At 53.1% G+C, this 12,224-nt stretch overlaps 1 protein-coding gene across 15 annotated transcripts in view; it reads right to left on the bottom strand.

Moving 5' to 3' along the window:
* The window catches only part of CAMK2B (calcium/calmodulin dependent protein kinase II beta), a 147,063-nt gene that overhangs the window by 23,034 nt on the left and 111,805 nt on the right, over positions 1–12,224 (bottom strand). For 9 of the 15 annotated variants that reach the window (XM_039522163.1, XM_039522165.1, XM_039522161.1 and 6 more), the window contains 2 exons: positions 8,674–8,711; positions 8,155–8,226 (listed from right to left, as the gene is read on the bottom strand). In XM_039522163.1, the coding sequence (XP_039378097.1) occupies positions 8,155–8,226; positions 8,674–8,711 (110 nt within the window). Of the gene's footprint in view, positions 1–8,154; positions 8,227–8,673; positions 8,715–12,224 lie in introns of all 15 variants that reach the window. The other 6 variants (XM_039522167.1, XM_039522166.1, XM_039522168.1 and 3 more) reach the window with 1 other exon arrangement.

Here is a 12,224-nt window from a genome sequence, read left to right as displayed (position 1 = left end):
GGCTCTTTTCTGCTCATCCCTGAAGATGAGTCTTGCAAGCAGACTCCTCCCACCGGCTGAGTTTGCAGCTCAGAGCACATGGCGGGAAGGGGATAAGACCTAGTTCCTTTTGTTTGGGGTTAGCTCTATGCTACATGGACTCGGGGCAGGGGGCAAGGTGTTTCTAGACAGACGGCAAGAGGTCCCCAGGCTGGGTTTCGCCCTAAAGGTCAAATCATGCTTGCTGATTACAGAAGCCTTGTGATGGGGTGTCCACCCCCACAGGGCAGAGCAGGCTGTCAGGCAGCACCCAGGGGACATCCGGAAAAGCTAACTGATGAGGAGGGGCAGGCTGAGCTGGTATAAAGCCAGCCAGCTGAGAGCAGAAGAGGGCTGGCCGGGTAGGCTGAGAGCCAGGGCTTGGGCCGGCTGAACGGAGCTGGAAATCCAGGCTGAGAGGGAGAAGCAGCGAAGGATGACAAATAGCTTCAGATTGGGAAGAACAGAAAGATCTGTCTCTGAAGGGGAGGGAGCAGACGGGGATGGAAACACGAGTAAGGAAAAGGATCGACATCTTAGGCTGACACGGGGAGATGTTAATCCCTTGACAACAGCAGAACGGATTATGCGCAGTATCAGAGATCGAGGAGGAGCTCAAAGCAGGCAGGGTGGCGATTTAGTAGGAGAACGTACACACAAGGAACAGGCTGAGAAACTTCTTAAAACTAGAATCTTACGTGCAATAAAAGCAATTTGCCAGCTACCTAAGTTTGTGACAGAAGCAAGAGGGGTAACGTACAGGGTTCCACCAGGCATGGCTGAGGATGTAATTAAAAAGGGGATGGAGAGAATCCAGTGCTGATTAGCAGGAGAGGGGGAGACCATAAGCCGTCCACAGCTGTCTGAGTAACATTTAAAGCTGCAGCGATACCTGATAGGAACTCAACTCTGCTGGTTTAAACCATATACCCCAGCCCCTTTGCTGCCTGTCAGGGGAAAATGAGGGGCGGTAAATGTGGAGAAGTGCGGGGGAAGAACACAATTACAATGCGGCAGTTATAAAGCCAGCGCAGCACACGAAGGGTGTGTGGCCGCGGAACAAGCTAGAGAGAGACAGAAAATTAAAACCATCCATAAAACATCCTACACAGACGCTAACACAAAATATTCACATCGGAATTTGGAGGAGGAGGAAAATGAGCTGCTGGTACAACACCACGCAGTTCAGGGCAGGGAAGATGATATAAGGGGAATAGATGAAGACGCACTGCTTGCAGGCAAAGAGAAATTGATAGGGTTTATGACCAACGTGACTGATTGCAGTTTACAGAACAGGGAAGAAGATGACTGAAAGATTAAAAATGATAACCAAAGTGACAGAAAAGTATTCGTATATCGGCAATCTCTCGATAGACCATGTGCATGCAATTTTAAATGAAGGTAATAATGTAGTTTAAACAACACGGTTCTAATGTTTTTTTTGTGGGAACGCACATAGTTTAATAACACATGGCTGGGAATGAGAGAAAGCTGGGTTTGAAACGGAACACCAACTTGATGAGATAGGTGTCCAGGAAACACGGTTAGTGAGAAAACTCATGTTTAAGCTTTCAGAATATGATGTAATCAGACGTGACAGAGAAATGACAAGAGGAGGAAGGTCTAAGTTATGTTGGTATCGATGTGCAGAACTTATGTTTTGAGTACAATACTGTTGAGATCCCTCTGCAGAATTATAACACCTTCACACAAATCTAAAATGTTTATAACCCAGATATAAAAACACTAGACAATCTAGAATTGGAAGAAAGTATCAGGGGGTAGCCGTGTTAGTCTGTATCCACAAAAACAACAAGGAGTCCGGTGGCACCTTCGGTGGATGGGACCTTTTCATGTTTCGATCTGGGAATTGCAAGAAGCAATATGGCAAAGTAATGCAGCTGGGAAACTATAAAGAAGGTGGAATGGGAAGTGATCACTTGCCTATGCTAATTACATAGCAAGGCCAAGGTAATGCTGAAAACTCTGAAGGAATTCCTACCTGGAGGCTTAGAAAACCAAACTGGGAACGCTTTAAGAGTAGGTGTGCTGAGTATCTAAGTACCAATTGGGTACATGATAATCTAGAGGAATTTCATGACAATATAATAAAAGGAGCTGTAGCAGCAACCAATCTAGCTATATGTAAGATATCAAACTGCCACAAACTCCGAAATTCAGTTCCCTGGTGGAACAAAGGTTGTCAAGCAGCAGCTAAAGAAAGAAATTTGGCATACGAACAAGCCAAAGGTACAATGAACTATAAAAGACGTAAAGCAGTGGCACAAAGAACTCTTAAAAAGGCAAAGAGAGATTTGGAGAAAGTATTATGGGAAAATGAACAAAGATTCAGAGAGAGAGAAACCAGTTAAACGAATGAATGGGATACAGAACAAAAACAGATTAGACCTGGACTTACAGTAAATGATGAAGTCGAACGCTCTAACTCAGGAAAAAGTGGACATTTTAGCCAAAGTGTTGCAAAAAGCTAGTAGTGATACAAAGCAAAGCAAAGAGTTTTGTGAACCAAAAAGAATGTTTGCCAATGAAAACTGTAATATAATGATGACACAGTGAATGAAAACTGGAACTCAAAAAAGCTAATAGACAAGAGTAAAACTACAGCCCTATATGAAGATACCATATGTAATGCAATGCTTAAGCACCTACTGGAAGGCAGCATAAGGGTTTCTTTTAAATGATATAATAATATCTGGGAAGAGGAATACTACCAGTGGTTATACTGATAGGAAAACCTGCCAAAACACGCATGAGACCTGATGCGTGTCGAGCTATTCCGCAAAATTACGGAAAGAATGAAAATGAGAGCTTAGCAGCATGCTTGGGGAAAAAACGAAATTACGCACTATGTCCAGAGCGGTCTCAGGAAAGGAAGATGCATAGCTGATCATACTGTAAAATTAAAAAGAGAAATACAAAACCCCAGGAGGAACAGAGCGTTCCTGACAGCTGTCTTCTGGGACACCGAGAAAGCATGACATGCTGTGGCAGGAAGGCTTGCAGTAGAAACTAGCCACGATTGGAGTAAGAGGAAGAAGGTTCCAGCGGGTAAGAGACTACTTAAGTGATAGAACTAGAGTGACCAGGTGTCCCGATTCTATAGGGACAGACCCGATTTTTGGGGCTTTTTCTTATATAGGCTCCTATTACCCCCCACCCCCGTCCCGATTTTTCACATTTGCTGTCTGGGCGCCCTAGATAGAACCATACAAGTAAAGATGGGGGCAGCTTTGTCAAATCTTTATAAATGAACAAACGGCTCTCCCCTGGGGGTATTATCAGCTCAACCCTGTTTAACTTTATGATTAATGATCCCCTGGGGAGTATACAGGCAGGAATAGTTATTATCTGATTTGGGGATGACTGTGCTATATAGGCCCAACATAGAAGGCTTCCGATAGCTGTGGAGAGAACCAATGAGATGCTCAGGGGGGATGTGATTTCAGAATGGGGAGATATGCAGGGATTTAAGTTCTTGCTCGCTAAAGCTAAGATCGTCCCAAAGAGGAAGACTGGGGAGGAACAGAATGTCTCTCTCTAGATAGGGCCTGTTGTTTTCAGTTTTTATTTTATTTAATTTCCCTCTGGAATTTGCAGTGTTTATTACAACAACAAAAACAGGCGAAAATCAGTGCAAAAAACTACTAATAATTTTTCTGGGTAAATATCGGGGTTTGTCTTGGTGGATGGAAAGACGAGGAGGGGGAAGTATTCAGCAGATGAATGCTTTGAATTCCGTTCATCAATGTGGTTTGCTGCAGAACTAAAACAGAACTCAAACCACAATGGCACCTCCGAGGTTAAGAAAACAATAGATCTCATGCAATGTATTGTAGTTTCCTAATAAAACAAGTTATTTTTTATATATCTGAATGATACAAAAGTAGGGTGAACCTCAGAAAAAAACAGAATAATATTTTTTGTAAAACCCAGGATTTTTTTGGTAAAAATTGGTTTAAACTGAAAACAAAGGGGCTTATCTGTATAGAAAAAATACAGGTATCTCAACATTTGACATAGAACCATGGAATATTAGGGTTGGAAGGGACCTCAGGAGGTATCTAGTCTAACCCCCTGCTCAAAGCAGGGCCAATCCCAAAACAGCTTTTTACCCCAGTTCCCTAAATGGCCCCCTCAAGGATTGAACTCACAACCCTGGGTTTAGCAGGCTAAGGCTCAAACCACTGAGCTATCCCTTCCCATGTCTCAGAAGTTATGTCCAACAACAAGCTCACTTGGAAGGATCACCTAGGTAATAAGATTAAATGTAAAGCTAGGATGAATCTGCTTCAAAGAATTGCTGGGAATGCTTGGGGTATGCCGAGCCTTTAATTCCACTTCTAACTCAACACTCGAACAATCAGAGCTGAGCTGAGCCCAAGCTCTGTGAATCACAGGTGGTGTGAGTATCACAATTCCATTGTGCGGGCTGCAGGTCACAACCGGAGAAATGCCTATAAATGGAAGGATGAAATTGTTAGATTTCACCTTTTGGGCGAAGGTTAATGGAAACAGAGAAGATCAAAGTACTAAATGAATATACGAGAACTGCTGGGAATTAAGTAGAGAAGAAGTAACTGGATGCCACAAACTCCCAGGGTCAAAAGGTGGGTAAAAGACTTGGGTGAAAAGGAAGGTCTGGATGAAATTAAAATCTTTAGTCCTGGGAAATCCACCTACAGCTGGAGGGTTGGCTGTCCACTTGTGGAGCTGGAATTATAAGAACATAAGGAAGAGCAGGACTATCAAATATGACGACTAAGATTTCTGAGTTTATACATAGCAAATGGGGTTAGCTTTGCTAAAGCTCTACTGACGGTTCCAGAGACAACAGCATGGGCAGAGTGGGAATGGCCTTTGTATCCCCGAATTTGGAATTAAGAGATCTAGGAGCCTAACCAATTTTGCAGCCATTTGATGGCCAAATTGATGGGTGTACTGTTGGCACAGCGGTATGCCCAGCTATGGTTGTTATCCTACCTGACTCTTTACCGGGTGTAACGGCAATTAGAAAGGAAGCCTTGGAAAGCAGGAATGACTCATTCAATGAAATATTGTTCTTAACTACGGAGATAGCACAACTGGGTGTATACAGATAGTAACAGTGTGGATTCCGGGGCGTGTCGGGACACTGGGCAATGAAATGGCAGATAAAGCTGCAAAAACTGCCTTACAAAGTGAGGAGGTTGAGAAAACAGGACCTCAAAAGTTTGGTGAAGAGAGAACTTGCACAGGAACGGGAAGAACTATGGTCCCAAGAGGAAAAAGGACAACGGTTCCATGAACTATGTCCCCAGCCTGAGGATACTGGTTTATTAATAGCTACGACAGCTCTGACTCTAGGTACTTCTGTTCTTCGAACAGCTCGCTGTGACCTGAATGGTAATTTATATTTACGAAACAAGCACAAAGACGTGCTCTGTGACGTGTGCAAAAGTCTAGGACCCAGCTGAGCAGCTGTCGTGGTAACGCAGGGAGGATTCCACAAAAAGATTCTTTCCCAAGAACCAAGAGGCCGCGAGGTGAAAGACTATCGTCGGAAAGGACCGGTGAGCGCGCCGGGAAAGTGGGGCAGCTGTAAAAGAGAATCACTTCCCTTTTCGAAGGATACTGGGCTGGGGTGGGGGGAGGATATATGATTTTGATGATGCAAGAACGGCTGCTGCAGCATAAAATGAGAGGAGAAGAAAAAGACAGACCAGAAGAGGGCTGCAGGGAACGTAATCTGGAGTTTGGGCAGGCAAGGCCAGAGGAGGGGGCTGGAAGATGGAGAAGGGGAGCAGATAAGGGAAATAGCAACAGGATCTGGGATCAAGTAGATGGCAGTTGCTAGACTTAGGGTAGGTCCATACTTACCCGCCGGGTCGACACGGAGAGTTCGACTTCTCGGAGTTCGAACTATCACGTCTAATCTAGATGCGATAGTTCGAACTCCGAACGCGCTCCCGTCGACTCCGGAACTCCACCACCGCAAACGGCGGTGGCGGAGTCGACGGGGGAGCCGCAGAGTTCGATCCCGCGACTTCTGGACAGGTAGGAAATTCGAACTAAGGTAGTTCGACTTCAGCTACGCTATTCGCGTAGCTGAAGTCGCGTACCTTAGTTTGACCCCTCCCCCCCCCCCGTAGTGTAGACCAGGCCTTAGAGTCCCTGGTCTGGAAGCCGGAGGAGTGGGAGGGGGGCCCGGGTTCCCCTACCAGCCGCTGGGGAAGCAGCAGAGGGCCTGGCCCTGGAGCAGGCACACGGACAGCTGACCCGGTGGGACTCTGAGACCTGCCAGGGTAGGGCTGTTAATGACCTGGCCAGAGGGCTGAGTCACATGGCGAGTCCAGGAGAACAAGGGAGGGTGCGGTCAGAAGGGGGTCATGACCTGAAAAGTACTAATCCCCAGACGTGGCCACCAGGAGGCGCCCCAGCGGTGACTAACTCCGTCACAAGCCGATGTGACCTTCTGAACCCTGCGACTGTAACCCATGCGTGGGTCTACATTCGCTCGCTTTGCCCTTGTACGTAACTCTCTCGTTTCCTTTTCCTACCTAATCAGTCTTCGGGATTGGCTACAAGCGTCTGTGGTGGGAGATCTAAGGTGCACTGATCTGGGGCAAGTGACTGGGACTGGGGGAAACCTGAATACTGCGGTGATTCTCGGTGGAAGGAAGAGTCCGTCGATCACAGAGATACACTCACCTGGGTGGGGGGACAGAGCGGCGTACCCCAGGGGTACTCTTATAGCACCCAAGGAGCTTGCACTGGTTGGTGAAATCTAAGCATAGAATTCACCACCCATTCGGGGTTGGTGCTCTGGTGTTTAACAGTCTGCCCTGCGTTTGGTATCACGCTCTTGCATCACCGCTGGGAGCGTTACACTAGCATGACTGTAAACTCGGGTGTAGACGTGCCACGAAGGGTTAGCCCTTAAGCGTGACTGGGAAGAGATGGGTGTGTCCTGTCTGCACTAGAATTTCAAGGCATGTTTGTGGACATGCGTTAGAACGTGATCCGTGCTAGGGGTACCAATGAAAACGATTCCAGGGCTGGACAGAGCAGGGGCACAGACGATCCTCTGGCAACAGGGTGTCCTGGAGAAACAGGCCACTCCAGGGGATGCAAACGCAAAGGCCTGCACATTGCACTCACTGATAAGGGACTTTGCTCCTCCCCTCGCTGCAGCCCTGTTCAGTCTCTGAGGCCCTGTCCCCAGGATTCTGGCCCGGGGCGTTGTACCATACAGCAGGCCACTGCCTCTCCCTGCTTCATTTACAGCTTCGCGGGGCCCAGAGTGACCTCCTGCTCCGGCCTGTCCGTGACTCCCAGCCCCAGAGGGAGCAGCTGGCTGCAGATCAGGACTCCGGGCAGCCCTACGGAGCCAGCACAGCGCGCAGGCTGCTGGACGCTGCGTCGGCCTTGCCTTCCCGGCTCGGTCTCGCCTCAAGCGATTGCCAACGGTGGCATCTCCCCCGCCCCTCCTATTCAGCCCCCTTGGCACTAGCCCCGGGGTGGCAGCCGGGGCCCCGCACTGAGCGTGGAAGTGTCTGGACCAGGGTAGACGTGAACGCAGCTCACCCTGCCGCTCCTCCCCTGGGCCACGGGATGCTCCGGGAGGCCTAGAGCAGCTCCTGGGACGCTCGCTGTCCCGGGCCGAGGCCTGGGTCAGGAACAGCTTGCTCCCCAGGCGAGGCCCGGCATCCTTCTCCCCAGGCCTGTCCTACCATCCCTGGGGCTGGGCACGGTACTGGGCTCCACACACTTACCAAGGCCAGGCACTCTGGACCAGCTCTTCTCGACTGTGACTCTGGTCCTCCGCGGGGTCTGCTCTGGGGCTGGCACTCGCAGCACAGGGATGGGGGCCGAAGGCAGGGAGCACGTCAGGTGCCCAGCTGGGTGGGGCAAGCCCTGGCACCTGCCATTGGCCGGGCTAGTGACGCAGAGGGGCGGGAAGCCCCCTCTCTTGTTTGAGCAGGAACATGCAGCCCTCCCCTCTGGCCGGATTGCCACAGGAACGCAGGAGGCTTTAGGAGGCACATGAGCAGGGAGCACCACTCAATCCCCCCGAGCCAGGCGGCTCGCAGGCAGCTGGGAAAGCGGAGGGGCAGAAGAACAGATAGAGAGCCATACCAGTGCAGCTGGAGGGAGGGTTCCTTTCGGGCTGGTGACCCCGGCGCTGCCTTTGCTGCTGTTCGTCTGCGGCTGCAAAGGAGAAACGCACCCTGAAAGGCAGGCCTGAACTTCCAAAGCCCGCGCTCCATGCTGGTGGCCCATGCTCCCCTCCACACCCCCAGACCTTTCCAACCCTACGGGGCAAGCAGGGATCCCCTGCATTACGTGGTCAGGCCGAGGCGGACGTGAGCAGGAAAGCCAAGTGCCTAGTGTGCATCCAGGACTCCAGAGAAGGCCCAGATGTGGGTGAGACACAGTGGAACTGGGGAACTGTCTATGGGCAGCTTTGCAAAGCCCTCCTGGACTGGGAGAGACTCCAGAGATTCGAGTCGTGGCTCCAGGCCAGTCAGAAGCTGTGAGCGGCAGGCCCCAGCTCACCACGGCACTGGCCTGACAGGAGCCTGCACCGCCGGAATCATATCCCACCGGCCTCGGAATCTAAAACCGATCTCCCCGCAGCCCCAGCACGCTGCTCACCTTGCCAACGTCGACCTTCTTGTTCAGTAAGCTCTTAGCTGCTGCATGGGGAGGGAAAGGACAGGGTTAGTGGCAGTCCCCCCCTCGCCAGCACCCGCCGTGCTGCCGCCTGCCCTTGAGGGGCGGAGAGAGGCCCCTTCAAACCCAAACCCTGATGGGTTATGTCTGAACACAGAAGGGGAGTGCCACCCCTTCCCCCAGGCGGGCAGCCTCCTGCACCCGGGGAGCCCCCACCTTCGCCGGCTCGAGTGGAATACGAGATGGGGACCCAGAAAAGGTCACAGCGGCTGTGGCAGCCGGCCCAGTTGGAGGCTGTTCCCTTCATGTGAGGGCAGCGTGCCCTCGGTTTCCCAGCTCAGCAGAGCTGCCCCAGGCAGGCCCAAGTTTGGCCAGAGCACACGCAAGCAGAACCGGAGGCAGGCTTTCCAGGGACAGCGCTCGGCTCTGTCAATGATGTCGCCTCAGAGAAACCCTCCAAACCTTCCTAAGTGGGGCAGCCCTGGGGTCTCTGCTCTCTTCCCCCGGAACCTGCTTTGAGTGCCAGCCAGCAGGCTCCGCTAGAAACCCACTGACTCAGAACATCTCCGCCCAGCTGGACCTTTCACTAGCCCCTTCCCCGGTTCCTAAAGGCAGGCTCTGGGCAGAGGGCGCCAACTGCCTCCGCGTGATCTCACGCTGTTCACCCTCTGCACCAGTGTGATCTACCCTCACCCCCATCCCCAGGGCCCTTCTCCCCTGCCCTCACACCAGCCAGGCTCAGCGCTTCGCCGCCTCACAGCCAGTGAGCTGATAGCTGAGCAATCCTTCCTCTGCCCCGACCCTTCCCACGCAGGATCACGCCTCCGAGAGCCAGCCCCAAGCCACCTACTGCCCCTCCGGCCAGGAGCTGCCCAGCCACACACCACCGGGCGGTGTGGCACCGAGGCACAATCCCATTTCACTCCTTGAGAGCACTTATCCCCACCAATCTCACCATGCGCCCACCAAGCAGGTCGGGGGGAGGGAGGGTTCAGCCTGCGCTCCTAGAGGGGCACGTGGAGACACAGGGGTTAAGGTAATTCCCCAAACCTGCACTGGGACTAGAACTCAGGGATGATGCCCAACCTCTGCTCTAACCGCTACTCCGCACTGCCTGGGCTCCCAGCCCCCTGAGTGTCACAGCCTTGGCATCCATGGCCCTCCCCAGCTGGGGTCCAAGCTGCAGAAGCTTCACTCACCAGGGATCAACCCCTGGAACCCGCAGCCCCCGCTGTGCTCTGGGTCCCGTCTTCACTGCCCTGCCCAGCCCTCCTGCCCTGGGGTCTCCAGCATGCTAGGCTGTGCTGCCTGCTTCCCCGCTGTCCCCTCTGGGCCTGGCCACCTGCTCTTTCGCGCACACCCCCTTTTGCTTTCTGTGTTTTCCTTACTCCTTGGGTCCGAAGCTGCATTCAGAATAGCCAACAACTGTCCCATGTCAGCAATGCTGCAGCTCTGGCTGAGAGAGCAGAGGAGCTGCAGGCCTGGAATGACGCATTGGCAGAGATGTGGGAACCCAAGGCTGGATATGCCGGGGGTTGAGAGTCAGGATCGAGGGGCACCACCAGGGCTGTGGGGGCAGCCCAGTGCTGGGATAGCAGGGGGATGGAGTCAGGATTGAAGACACCGGCAGAGCCAGGGATGGGGGGCAGGATTAGGATAAAAGGAGGTTGTGAGTCAGGAGTGAGGGGCACTGACAGAGCCGGGGTTGGGGGCAGGACTGGGTAGCAGGGGCTGTGGGTCGGGAGTGAGGGTCACCGGCAGAGCTGTTGGGGGGCCCAAGGCTGGGGTAGCAGGAGCTGTGGGTTGGGATTGAGAGGCACCGGCAGAGCCAGGGGTGGGGGCAGGACTGGGCTAGCAGGGGCTGTGGGTCGGAGTGAGGGGCACTGGCAGAGCTGCGGGGAGCCCAGGACTGGGCTAGCTGGAGCTGTGGGTCAGGATTGAGGGGCACTGGCAGAGCCAGGGGTGGGGGGCAGGACTGGGGTAGCAGGGGCTGTGGGTCGGGAGTGAGGGGCACCGGCAGAGCCAGGCGTGGGGAGCAGGACTGGGGTAGCAGGGGCTGTGGGTTGGGATTGAGGGGCACCGGCAGAGCTGCTTGTGGTGAGCCCAGGACTGAAACAGGGGGGCTGCTGGTCAAAACTGAAGTGCACTGGCAGAGCGGTGTGTGGGGACAGATTGCATACCGCCTGCTTCTATTTGCCGGCTTTTAACTGGTGCCGTTTGTCGCTCATTCACAGACAGAAACCCTCTCTGAATGCTACCCGAGCATCGGCGCTCGCCCTACGGCCCAGGGACTAGGTGGAACGTAGGGAGCGCCGCCACCCGGCCCACTGCCCCACGGCCACCTCTGCCTCCCGTCCCCCAGCCAGCTCTGAGGAGAGAACCCGGGGAAAGGTTTGCTTACCTGACAGAAATGTACAGAAGAGGAAAGCGAGAGAGACAGGCAGGTGAGAGGAGAAGGAGGGAGTGGAGGGCAGAGGAGAGAAGAGAACAAAAAGAGGTGTTGATTCCAGCAGAGTGCAACGTTTCCGGGGAAGTTACCACTCACAGCTGGCCTGAGCACAATCACACTGATGGTGGTGCGGGGGGTGGGGGTGGGGGCGCAGGGGGTGGGAGTCGGGGCAGACAGTAGCCTTTTAAAATGCCACAGCAGTCAGAAAAGCGACAAGGCAGAACGAGGCAGCTCTCCGCTCCCCGGATTGTGTCTCTCAGTGTCACCGAAGCCAAATTCTTTGTCATTCAAGCACATTGGCCATATTCCCCCCACAGTGCCCCCTAACATTGCTGGTCCCCCCATCTGGGGATTGAAGTGATCCTTGTTAGCGTCTAGTGTTCAATTTGACTTTGCCTCATGCAGCCGATTTCAAACCAGCGGGCACATGCCCCCAACAGATCTAGCCTGCCGTGGCTTCCTGTCACTCTGCTGAGCCCAGGGTGCGTGGGAGGGGGCTGCTGACTGATCCATGGGAAAGCGTTACTGGTAAGCGCGGCCATAACTACTCCAGCTGTTCCTGCCGCTGGCGCATTCGTAACAATGTGGGTTACTGGGGGGCTTTCCAAGGAACGGGGCTGACGCTCCAACGCTTAGAGTCTTTAGGGACGGGACAACCCCCTGTGAAAGATCCGCCATGGTGCAGCCAGGAGGTACCGGGATAAACGCAAGGTGACATTCGCTGGCCTGTGCCATGCAGATCAGCCTGGATAATCGTCATGGTCCTTTCTGGCCTTAACCACGTGGAGCTCCTTCGGCCCTGGCAATAGAGGCTGTGATCAAAAGGTAGCTGGTAGCTTTCCTGGGAAACAGAATGGCTTCCTTGGCTCTGCAGCACGGATCCGGTGGCCAACAGCGTCTGTCACTGGGCTGCACACAGCCACGGAGGGCACCAGCGAATGCGGCCAGCTGTGACTCAGACGGGAGCTGTTTGGGTGCCTTTGACAAAATGCACCACGCGAGTACCTACACTGTGCTGAAAAGGCTACAGGCTTGGCCCGTAGTCGTGCTCTATGCGATGGTCTAGCTGGAGTCACCCCAAGAC

This window comes from Mauremys reevesii, linkage group 2 (genome assembly GCF_016161935.1).
Source record: "Mauremys reevesii isolate NIE-2019 linkage group 2, ASM1616193v1, whole genome shotgun sequence".
Classification (NCBI taxonomy): domain Eukaryota; kingdom Metazoa; phylum Chordata; order Testudines; family Geoemydidae; genus Mauremys; species Mauremys reevesii.
The sequence above is the reverse complement of the archived record's forward strand: the minus strand, read 5'-3'. Positions and strand labels throughout refer to the sequence as shown.